This window comes from Pinus tabuliformis, chromosome 4_1 (genome assembly GCF_031772625.1).
Source record: "Pinus tabuliformis cultivar Carrire ecotype Pingquan chromosome 4_1, CPIR1, whole genome shotgun sequence".
Lineage (NCBI taxonomy): Eukaryota > Viridiplantae > Streptophyta > Pinopsida > Pinales > Pinaceae > Pinus > Pinus tabuliformis.
Window position 1 is genome coordinate 372,208,062 of NC_142303.1, and position 12,981 is coordinate 372,221,042.

Here is a 12,981-nt window from a genome sequence, read left to right on the forward strand (position 1 = left end):
CAGAATATCAACCAAACTCTCATCAAGGAGGGCTTCACTGAGGATAGGAAATTGCAAGTAGATCACTACAATAGGAACGGGACACCAAATGTCAATAGGAGGAAATCTTCTGGAAGTAGAAATCACAAGTCCAATGGCTCAAAGAAGGGGAAAGAAACACAAGGTTTTTTCACAAATCTACCATGGAACACCGGGCCCATAATCAAATCACAAAGCTCTTAGATCTGCTAGGAAGAGAACTCAATACACAGAAAGATATGGAGGACGTACTCATACAACATTTTCAAAAAATAGCAGAGGAGCCTATCTCAAATAGATCACTAGCTATCAGGAAATTTACGAAGCATATTCCAAACTTGGTGTCCAAGGAAGACAGCGACAATCTCAATAGACCAGTATCAGAAGAAGAGGTAAAAGAAGTAATAAATGAGATGCACAATGGGAAAGCACTTGGAAAAGATGGTTTTAACGTAGACTTCTTCAAATAAAGCTGGGATATAGTCAAAAAGGATATTCTGGATGTGGTGGATTTCTCAAGGATTTCAAAAACAATCCTTAAAGCACTAAACACCTCTTTCATTTCCCTCATTCCTAAACAGGATAAAGCAATGACTCTGGATCGATTCAGGCCCATAGACCTATGTAATGTGATATACAAAATCATCTCCAAAGTTATTGCGAACAGACTAAAGCCCCTCCTACCAACACTCATGTCGGAGGAACAAACTGGGTATGTGGAAGGAAGGAAAATTCTTAAGAACATCATTCAGGCACATGAAATTGTCCACTCTCTCAAGAATAATAAGCAAGCAAGGGTGATCATTCAACTGGACCTAGTGAAGGCATATGAAAAACTGAGCTGGTTGTATATCAAAGAAGTTCTAATTGCTTATGGCTTTGACTAGAATTGGATAATATGGGTTATGGTTTTGGTAACTTCAGCTAGCTTTTCCATCCTCCTCAACGACTCTCCCTCCAAATCCTTTCGGCCCTTGAGAGGCCTTAGGCAGGGAGATTTGCTTTCACCAATTCTTTTTATTCCGATAATGGAAGGATTAGGCAAAGCAATCACTTCTGCCAAAAGGGAGGGAACTACCGAGGGTCTCAAGCTTACACAAGAAGGGAACATGTTAATTCATCAGCAATTTGTAGATGACACTATGTTACAAGGCATACCAACAGTTAAAGAACCCAAAGCCTACAAGCAAATCCTGCAGGGTTTCGCCTTAGCGGCCGATATAGAGGTAAGTATCTCAAAATCTAAAGTGTTTTTTTTTCAATACAAATATTGCAATTCAAAGAAACCTCTCAAAAATTCTTGGATTTCAGAGAGACCAACTCCCCTCCAAATATCTGGGAATACCTCTCACTGACAAACCTCAGAACAAGGAGGTTTGGGAAGCTTTGATCAACAAATTAAAGGACAAAATTTGCAAATGGACAAGTAGGTCTTTAAACCTGGCTGGCAGGCTTGTTCTCACAACGGCGGTCCTATAGTCTCTTCCAGTTTATATGTTGTCGGCTCTTCCTATCCCTAGTGGAGTTGCCCAACAAATCAGGAACATGCAAAGAGACTTTCTGTGGGGAAAAGGTGAGGAAAAGAAGAAATGGGCAATGGTAGCTTGGGACAAACTTTGCATGCCCAAACCTCATGGGGGTCTAGGTCTCCATGACCCAGAAACTCTTAAAAATGTTTTGGGGGCCAAACCTTGGTGGAGATGGCTGAAGGAATCCAACAACCCTTAGGCCAAGCTCTGGAAGGAGAAATAGGAAAAAAACTAGAGAGAGGGGGACTTGATCAGAATGACAGGGCAAATAAGGGGTTCTCGTATCTGGAATAATGCGTAGGAGAACAGAGCTTTAGTTCAGAATCACGACTTCTGGGAGATTGGGAATGGAAACCTTGCCTAGTTTTGGGAGGATAACTGGCAGCAGGAATCCAACTTAAGCGGAGAAGGACTGGATATTCTCAGAGAGGAAACTGTTAACGAAGGAATTAAAAAGGTCAGCGACTTCTGGGATAAAACCAGAAGTAATGGAAAGTGGAGAACCTGGAAAATACCAATTAATAGTGAAGAATCTCCTCTGAAGACCCAGACAGAAACTCTTGCCAAAATCCTGGAAAAGAGGAAAATTTTGATCTCGTCGTCCTTAGATCAACTTAGATGGGGAAGAAGCAGTGAGGGTAATTTTAACCTCAAAGAAGCCAAAGATGTGGTCACTGGATACAATTTTTCCAACCTGGATAACACTTGGAAAGACCTATGGAAGCAACCTCAATGGATGAAAATCAAGCTGTTTATGTGGATGGTGCATCACAAAAAGATTTTGACTTGGGAGAATCTCAAAAAGAAAGGTTTTGCAAGACCTTCTAGATGCCAGTTATGTGGTATCCAGGAAGAGACAAGAGATCACCTTCTTAGCCTCTAAAACTTCACCTCTAACCTATGGAATTGGGAAGCCTGTATCTTTAGATAAACTGACAGAGATGAAAACAACATCTCCAAAACCTTAAGGGATTGGAGGAATAAGCTCTCAGAGAATGAGACTGTCAACTTAGCCTAGACCCTGATCCCAGGCTTCCTAATATGGAATGTCTAGAAAGAACGTAATAACAGAATTTCTAAGGAAAAATCTAGCCCGCCCCAAATCATTATAAATCAGCTCCTCAGGCAGCTCAAAGAGACTATTAATATGTTTTAGAAGCACCCTACTAAGAATCCGCCTTCTCATCAGGACGCCCGAATTCTTCATCTTTTGGGCCTACAGAAGATGGTCCCTTAGAGCTCAATCTAGATTCCATCTCGTGCTACCATGAGGTAGGACTTCTGGCATCCCCCCCCCCCCAAGGTACTTAAAACTAAATACAGATGGAGCCTCGAAAGGTAACCCAGGGGAAGCAGGGTATGGAGGTGCCATCAGAGATGATAAGGGGAATTTAATAATCATCTTTCACAGCTACTTGGGGAATACTACCAACAACATGGCGGAACTGATGGCCATAGAACAGGGATTAGAGATTATGAGAAATATCAACATGGAGAACTCCATAATAGAAGTTGATTCTGAATTAATAATCAATTTTATAAAAAAGAATTGCTAATGGCTCAGAGCTTGAGAAAGTCTCGCACCATTGGAGACTGTTGCAGGTTTATCGGTGCATTCAATCACATATGAGAATCCTTAGAACCCTTAGCTTTTCTCATGTGTGCAGAAATGCCAACAGAGTGGCGGACTGGTTGGAAAATGAAGGGGTGCTCTGTAAGAATGAATACAATTTTTATAATTGGGAAATGATGCTTGCGGGGAATTTGAGAGAAGAATGCTACAGTCTCACTCGCACGGACAATGATTTTTTTCTCAAGTCGGGCAGGGAAGAGAATGGCAGACCAGGGTTCATCTAGCCTCTGCTCCTGATCGCGTTGGCTGAAGGCTCTCTTTTGGATGGCAGGAGTAGAGGAACAAGTAGTTTTGTTCGCAGAGGATGTAAAGGTAAAGCGATTTTTTTTTTTATAGCGCGCATCCGAGACCTAAAGTGGTTTTTCAAGGTTTGCCTCCAATGCCATTCATCAATCAACACGTGGCAGTGGGTAGAGAAAGAATACCGCCCATATCGCATGGGTTATCCTCATGCTTCTTCTCTATGCGATATTCTCCTTAGCTGTTGGATTCGGGAAGGGAAGATTAATGACTCTAGTACATCGAGTTAGTTCGGGGAGTTTCCCTTCGTGCTTTTTGAGGTTTACGTGTGGACTCCTGGAGGGCGGTACTCTTAGTCGCATGAGTCTTAGCCCCTGGGCAGAACCGTTTGATTCTTTGTTTGGAGTCTTTTCTCCTTATGTGTTCGGAAGTTTGTTTGTTAGTGGGTCGTTTGTTGTAAAGGTTTGCAACCCGTTGTTTAGGGTAGGTGGACCCCGGTGATGCCCGTTGACTTTTTCTGGGACTTGTAACATAGTTTTGTATTTTTTAACCATTGAATGAGAATCGAAAAACACTCTTGCTTTAGCCAAAAAAAACTATATTATATACTAGAGCTTGATATATGCTAAGTATTTTATATATAATAACATCAATATGATGTATGATACATAAGCATAAGTTTTATGGGAGAAATTTGAAATCTCTTTTGTTTCGAGTTGACATTCCACCCAAAAGACATAAAATGCTTCATCAAGTATGAGACAAGAGTGACTGATTAAATATTTACAAAGTGAAAAATGCTTACAGTTTTGAGAAAAATATTAATATGATGTACAAATGCATTAACTTAACTAGCTCATCCATAGAAATTAAATGGTTGATAAACATGAATAGACATGAATCCATAATACTTATCAAAACACTTACTACATTATGCATCTCATGTTGCTAAAAAAAAAATACTCATAAAATTAACTAAATTATAACTTTATTTAAATTATTATATTATTATTAATTACAAAATGAATTAATATATAAATTCAACACTTACACATTTAAAAAAAACATGGAACAATATTCTTAGCTAGGGAGATTTAAAGTCACTTTAACATGGAAATTATTAATTTGTAATAAGCTTTGCTACAATACCATGGCTTATCAATATAGAATAGCCAAAAAACCATAACTCACTTCATATCACACATTAGTTACATTTTTTTAATTAATAAATTTAATTAAAAAAGAAAAAATGGCATAACTACTTTGAAAATAAATTTCAACCTTTAATTTTTGTATATTACTATGGATATACTAAAAATATTCTATGAAAGATAAATCTCTACCATCCAATAATTATTGATAATTAAATTATAAATCTGAAAGTCTTATTCCAAAATAGAAACCCCTATCTCCTTAATTAAAACATATTCTATTAAGGATAAATCTATACCATCCAATAACTATTGATAATTAAATTATAAATCTGAAAGGGTTATTCCAAAATAGACATCCTTATCTCCTTAATTAAAAAGGAAGTAGTTTTAAGTGCCACTTTTTGGAGTTTCACTCACTTTTTGAGTGCATATATGGAATCAACACCATTTAGATTGTGAAGAGTTCACATGGCCGACTTGTGAATTCAATGAATCTTTGTCAAAATCTTGACAACTAGATCAAAAAAGACTAGAAAACTTAAAAAATAACACTTAAAGAATACTAATTAAAGAAAAATGTAATTTAAAAATTGATTTTTTTCCTTAAAAAATTGCAATAAGTTTTACTTGGAATTTGGCTTTAAAAAAACTATTAACATAAATTCGAATGATTAAATCTGGTTAAACAAAAAAACATTTATTTATACATTAAAAAAACATTTTGAAAATTCATAATTTCCCTAACATAATACAATCACATTTAATATACTTTGCAATCACATTTAATATACTTTGATTGTTGTTGATCATGAACCTAACATACTCACCATAATTTAAATAAAGAAATAAAAAAAAATTGCCATACAGTACCAATCAGCTAAAAGTCTTACCACCCCACTTAAATATAACAGTTCAGACAGCCAACGTCTTGTTCCTATTTCATTAAAAAACTGGCCACCTTCTCAAAATTGATTGGTTGAGATCCTTTGTTCATTGCATATAATTTTTATTTATATAATTTAATTGATTCCTATCTGCATGAAATCCGCTCTTCCATTTTTGATGCAGAAAGCAGTCGTAAAGAACTGCAAGGAATTTGATTTTGTCAATCAATCCCATCTAAAATAAATTTTCAGCTGACTTTTTGGCCTTCGATGAAATGTCCGAAACGTCCAACCCACGCAAATAATCATTCAAAGTGGTTAGAATCTCATATTGTATTGGCCAGAATCTTATATTGGATAAGAGAAGAATTAATTGATTCCAGAGCAAGTTTTCAATCTCAAATAATTCCACCACGGCTGCATAAACCAGACTATAAAGATCTATAAACATAACTGCCGACTACCATATAAATTATAATACCCTCACTTTGTCAAGATTTAACAAGCAAATGCCAGTAGGTTGCGCCATCTCTTCAGGCGCACGCACAACGCAGCACGTCTCTAATGGGCCATTTCCAAGGCATGGCCAGCCTGCACGCAGAATCTAAATAAAATTCAACGCTTTATGAAGAAACTTCACAGGTGTGGTTTAATAGACCCACATACTTGTAGAGATTTCTGGAAAAGAACGGTGAGCTAGATATAAATTGTGATATTGTTAGGTATTTTGTGATATTCGATATTTCTGAAAAAAACTGTGCACTAGGTTTTTGATTCGTCAAATTTCTTCACCATCAAAGACCGCAAATATGTTTGCCACTGTGAATAACATTGTTAGAAGGTATGAATGCCAAAAGGCTGATATGAAAACCTGGTAGAAAGTAGGTTTTTCGTTTTGGTTGTAAATAGATTTTCCTCTTGATTCTAAATGTTATGTTTTATTTTAAGTATGTGTAGTGGTTTAGCCTAATTTAATACGGAATACTATGGAATAGCTTTAGTCTCCTTTAAAGCCTTAGCCTCCTAGCCTATTTTAAAGCCTTAGCCCGCCTTACCTAAGTTTAATGGGCTCAAGGGAAGTTTAATTCTTTTTAAGAGGTCAAAGTATGTGAGGATTTTTTAGAGACTAAATTTTACACAAACCAACTAATTTAGGTCTCATGGATTTGACAAGATTAACTATGATTTATGAGAGAAATTTTTTCCTATTATAAATTAGCCCATTCAAAATTCATTTATTGATATAAATAGAGACTTGTGACTTATATTGAACCTAAAACCTACATTGTCTTAGTTTTTTTTGCTTAAATTTGATAAATTATTTTTTGGGCCATATTTTAATCTTTGTTGTTCAAAATTGGTTTTTGACTACATATATATATATATATTCAGCCTAGAATTGTCTAAAATTTAGAGCTCAGTTGTAATTACCCCTATCTCTACCAAATTTTAGACAAATTAAACAAAAATATAACAAAAATTTAACTATAATCATCCAAAACAGCTAGCAAAACTAAAATTCTACCTGTTTAGATTCAAGGCCATGAAAATTAAAATTTTCTTGCTTTCCAAAAATTTGTTGCCCGGTTACTCCTTCACGATATTAATTCTACCTATTTAGATTCAAGGCCATGAGAAATTAGAATTTTCTTGCTTTCCAAAAATTTGTTGCCCGGTTACTCCTTCACGATATTTCACAGCATGAGGTAATCGATCTTTTTTTCTCTTTCTTTCTGCGCGCAGGTTGGAGGGAAAAGTGGCGATAATCACAGGTGGAGCTGGAGGAATAGGGGAAACCATTGCTCGTGTCTTCATCCGCGAGGGAGCCAAAGTCATAATCGCAGACATTGCAGACAAGAGAGGCCTGGAGCTCTGTCAAGATCTGGGACCCCAGACAACGTACTTGCACTGCAATGTGAGCAGAGAGGAGGACATGAAATCAACAGTGGATGAAACCATCAAGATGCACGGGCACCTCGATATCATGTTCAACAACGCAGGGGTCATTGAAAACCCTAACCCTAACGCTAATTCTGCTGGCGTTGTGGTATCAGAGTATGACATGGATGATTTCGACAGAGTGATGAATGTGAATGTGAAGGGGGCGATGTTGTGTATCAAGCACGCAGGCCGCGTGATGATTCCGAGGAAGGCAGGATCCATAATATGCACAGCGAGCATAGCGGGCATAATGGGAGGGATCTCTCCGTATGCTTACACTGCATCAAAGCATGCGATTCTAGGGCTTGTGAAGAACGCAGCGGCCGAAATGGGCAAGTATGGGATCAGGGTCAACTCCGTTTCTCCTTATGGAGTTGCCACCTCCATGTCCGTTGGCGTCTTTAAATCTGTTGAAACGCAAGAAACCGATCACAGGGCCTCAGGCATCACCGAAGAAGACAAGTTGAAAGTGGAGGAATGGTGTCACAGCTTAGCCAATTTGAAGGGTACAGTTCTGCGAGCCGAGGATGTAGCAGAAGCAGGATTATTTCTGGCCAGTGATGAAGCTAAGTATGTAAGTGGTCACAATCTTGTAGTCGATGGAGGATTTACAGTCGTCAACCATTCCTGGGGCCTCTATCAATAATAATGGTTTGACTGAAAGAACAGTAAAATTAAAATTTGTAAGTTTTTTCTTTCCTTAAAGCCATGGAGAATATCTCTATCAATATTAATGATGACTGAAAGACCAGTAAATTTGTAAGTTTTTTCTGATGACGGAAAGCCCAGTAAAATTTGTAAGTTTTTTCTTTCCTTAAAAGCCATGGAGGATGTTCAGAGTGAGTAAGTTGCTTATATATGAAGGACTTGTTATTGAGCTGTAGTATACAGAATTTTGCCATGGAGGATGTTCAGAGTGAGTAAGTTGCTTATATATGAAGGACTTGTTATTGAGCTGTAGTATACAGAATTTTTTGATTTGTTTTAAGCTATGGAGCAGGTTGGAAGTGAATAAATATTGGGTAATTATTTGGGTGGATTTAGTGTTGGATGTTATTTTTTGTATTTTGTTTTCAATTTTAGGAACACATATTTACCAGATGAAATTCAAAGAATAAGCTTTCACAAGATGCCATAAAATTTAAAGAGTAAGCTCTCTACCAAAATTGTGGTGTTAAAATGACAACCACTAAATTTAATTTTAATATATTTAGGAATACATATTTATTCACATGTGATGAAATTTAAAGAGTAAGTTATCTATCCAAATTGCGGTGTTATAGTGACAACTATTAAATTTAATTTTGATGATGATGATAGTTAAAGTTAGTTGAGACCAAACATTGGTATGTAGAACCCAAAGAAACAAATTATTTATTTTGATTTAAGACTTTATTACTATGGTCAAAAAGCTTGGAGAGAAGCCTCCAGAGTTCACTATAATTTTGACATTGTAAAAGTCTAGGAAGGTCAGTATTGTAACAAAAATTGTGACACTGAGATCTAATGTGGTTGTATGCTGGGCACTCTAAGACGAAGTGGTTTTCATCCTTTTTACTGTGGAAATGAAAAAAAAGAGAGAAGAAAAAGAAAGAGGGGAGATTATCTTTGTACATGGAAAATAAATAAAGTGAGAAGATTAGGTTTGTACAGTTTAAAAAAAGTATAGGGAATTGTTTTTTGTGCTACTTATAAGCAGGGGCAATATCCTTCATTTCAAATTTGATTCCATGCCTATTAACATCTACCATTTAACTTGATAAAAATTTGGAATGGATTAAACAGAAGGCAGGTGTAATTTTATTGTTTTTTTGGGGAAGAAGTTAATAAAAATTTGTGATTGGTTAAAATGGAAAATTGGTAAAATTAGTAAATATAAAAGTATTTAAAAGTAAATATGAATTTAACATTTATAATAATGATTATCCTATAACAGCTTAAGGGGCTTTGGATTTGGATTGATGGTGAATGGCTATACTTTAAGGCAGTCTTTGCCATAGGTCAATGGTTCAAATCCCCATGGTTACCTATCTAAAAAAATGATTACCATACTATTATTATATTAATTTCTTAATAATTATGAAAAAATAATTATTTTGTTCTATTATATAGAATATTGAATTTATTTAGTCTTTTTTTTAAGAGATAAACATTTTAATGGTATTGATATTTAATTATTTATTTTAAAATTATGTATTTAAAAAAAATGTTTTCATCTTTTATTTTGATTTTTTTAGGGTATTTTAGGTACACTTTTTAGTTTGATTATGGTTGATTATATAATTTTGAGGTCTAAAATGAGCCTCATATGTAATATAATAAAATAAGAGTTATGAATTTTTGAAGAAAAATAAAGGAAACTATTCTTTATTTATATATTTTCATCTTATTTTCTTATATGTTTACTCAAATGTTAATGTAACCATTGGATTTAGAATTAAATTCCACATCAACCCAATACCCACTATGCATGACAAGACATAACCATTGGATGTAGAATTGAATTCCATATGTTTACTCAAATGTTAATGTAACCATTGGATTTAGAATTAAATTCCACATCAACTGAGTACCCACTATGCATGGCAAGACATAACCATTGGATGTAGAATTAAATTCCACATCAATGGAGTACCCACTCTACATGACAAGACCGGCATGGGAAAAAATGAAGATACATGAAAAAACATATTCAACATGTGTCTTCTCGGAAGTATGCACAATGACTACACATGACATTTGAGTAAACCTATAAGGAGATAAGCTGAAAATACAATTGGAAAAAAAAAAAAAAAAAAAAAATTTCTTCCCTCCAACCCCTTGGGGATGACATCATCACCTTGAATCTTTTTGGTTCTCTTAAAGTTAATTTTATTAGTACATTTTTTTTTTGAGACTCATTTTTTTCAAATCTATTTTCTTCTTAGAGTTGGTATCATTAAAAAAATAATTTTGAAAATCCAACTTTCGGTTAACAATTTATGTTTATTAAATCAAATTTTACTTAATCTCAATCTCATTGTAGCAACATGAGGTGCATTCTACTTTCTACACATAGTATGAGGGAGATGTGTAATTCTTTCTATGCTCAACATTGAGTTGACACTTGTTCCTCTGTAAATAAAAATAAAATATTCTTTTAAAAAAAACAATATTAGCTATAATAAAAAAACAAAATTGAATATACATGTTTGGTTAATTTTAATTGAAAACATTATGAAACATCAATAATCTCTCTCAATGTGCTTGTTGATATTACAACCCAACATTGTGAAAATATTTCACTTTCAATCTCAACCATAAATCAAATATTTCTATATCCATATGAAATAACATAATTTTATATCAAGTTTAAAGAGAGAGATAAATTAAGATGTATATCTCTTATATTTTTTAGAAATATTTCAAGACTATCATAAATAAAATATTAAATATCCATGTTAAGTGATCTATTTCAATATCAACTTCATATACATGGATATAGGGAGAGAATATATATGTATTGGTTATAATGAAATATTTCAATGTTGAAAGAGAAGAAGTAACTGAAAGTATAACAATTCAATTACTGTCTAATAAGAGTGATAAGAAAGATATGTGTAATTCATTTGATTCTTAATATAATATTGCATAGCCTTGGAAAGGACAATATTGTATGGTTTTAATCTTATTACTAGGACCCCATTGCCTTTATTTATTGAGTTACAACAAAATCCCACCTTGAATGTTTTTTCAATCTTGTGTTGATCATGCTAGGCCTTACACTTTTCTCCTGACTTCTTCAATGTCTCTTTTATTTTCAAATGGATTTGTTTTCTCTTATTAACAATTTTTTTGACCTTCAATGCTTCTCCTATATTGTCTTCCCTCACTCCTTACTATTCATATACAACATCTAAGGCTAAAGGGGGGGACATACCAAATTATGTTTTTTCTGATGACTGAAAGTTTTTTCTGATGACTGAAAGACCAGTAAGTTTTTTCTGATGACTGAAAGACCAGTAAAATTTGTAAGTGTTTTCTTTCCTTAAAAGCCATGGAGGATGTTCAGAGTGAGTAAGTTGCTTATATATGGACTTTATATATGGACTTGTTATTAAGCTGTAGTATTCAGAATTTTTTGGTTTGTTTTAAGCTATGGAGCAGGTTGCAAGGGAATAAATATTGGGTTATCATTTGGGTGGATTTGGGTGGATTTAGTGTTTGACATAATGAGATGTTATTTTTCTATTTTGTTTTAAATTTTAGAAACACATATTTACTAAGACTTATGAAATTTAAAGAGTAAGCTTTCCAGGAAAATTGTGGTGTTAAACTGGCAACCATTAAATTTAATTTTGATATAATTAGGAACACATATTTACCACGATGCGATGAAATTTAAAGAGTAAGCTCTCCACAATTGTGGTGTTATACTGACAACCACTAAATTTAATTTTGAAATTTAAAGAGTAAGCTCTCCACGGAAGTTGTGGTTATAGAGTTACTGTGGAAGGGAAAAAAGAAAGAAAGAGAGGAGATTATCTTTGTACAGGGAAAAAAAAGAAAGTGAGGAGATTAGGTTTGTACGGTTTAAAAAAGTATAGAGAATTATTTTTTGTGCTACGTATAAGCGGGGGCAAGATCCTTCGTTTGAAATTTGATTCCCATGCCTATTAACATCCACCATTTAACTTTGGATTATTCACGAAGAATAAAACTTTGAAATGGATTAAACAGAACGCAGGTTTAATTTTATTGATTGTTTTTTGAAGAAGTTAAATAAAAATTTGTGATTGGTTGATTATTCATGTTGACACATTTAAGAGTAAAAACGAATATGTATTTTTCTTTTAACCTAATATTAAATGTATAATATAAAATGGAAAAATGGTAAAATTAGTAAATATAAAAGTATTTAAAAGTAAATATGAATTTAATATTTATAATAATGATTACTATTACTATTACTATATTAATTAAAATTAATATTAATTTCTCAATAACTATGAAGAAATAATTATTTTATTCTATTATATAGATTGTTGAATTTATTTAGTGTTTTTTCAAGAGATAAACATTTTAATGGTATTGATATTTAATTATTTATTTTAAAATTATGTATTTAAAAGAAAATGTTTTCATTTTTATTTTGATTTTTTAGGGTATTTTAGGTATTTATTTCTTAGTTTGGTTATGACTGATTATATATTTTGAGGTCTAAAATGAGCCTCATAAGTAATATAATAAAACAAGAGTTATGAATTTTTAAAGAAAAATAAAGGAAATTTTTTTTTTTTTTAAATTTATTTTCATCTTATTTTCTTATATGTTTACTCAAATGTTAATGTAACCATTGGATTTAGAATTAAATTCTACATCAACCCATACTCACTATGCATGACAAGACATAACCATTGGATGTAGAATTAAATTCCACATCAACTGAGTACCCACTCTACATGACAAGACTCGCATGGGAAAAAATTAAGATACATGAAAAAAGTATTCAACATATATTCTCGGAAGTATGCACAATGACTACTCATTGGATTTGGAATCAAAGAGTGTGTATACATGACATTTGAGTAAACCTATAAGGA

At 33.6% G+C, this 12,981-nt stretch overlaps 1 protein-coding gene across 1 annotated transcript; it reads left to right on the forward strand.

Moving 5' to 3' along the window:
- The first annotated feature begins 5,969 nt into the window (after positions 1–5,969).
- LOC149175859 (borneol dehydrogenase, mitochondrial-like) lies at positions 5,970–8,333 on the forward strand. The gene is made up of 2 exons (XM_089422967.1): positions 5,970–6,100; positions 7,202–8,333. Exons 1-2 carry the CDS (start codon positions 6,084–6,086, stop codon positions 8,043–8,045), a joined length of 861 nt encoding a protein of 286 aa, XP_089279093.1. The 5' UTR covers positions 5,970–6,083; the 3' UTR covers positions 8,046–8,333.
- Positions 8,334–12,981: the final 4,648 nt, after the last annotated feature.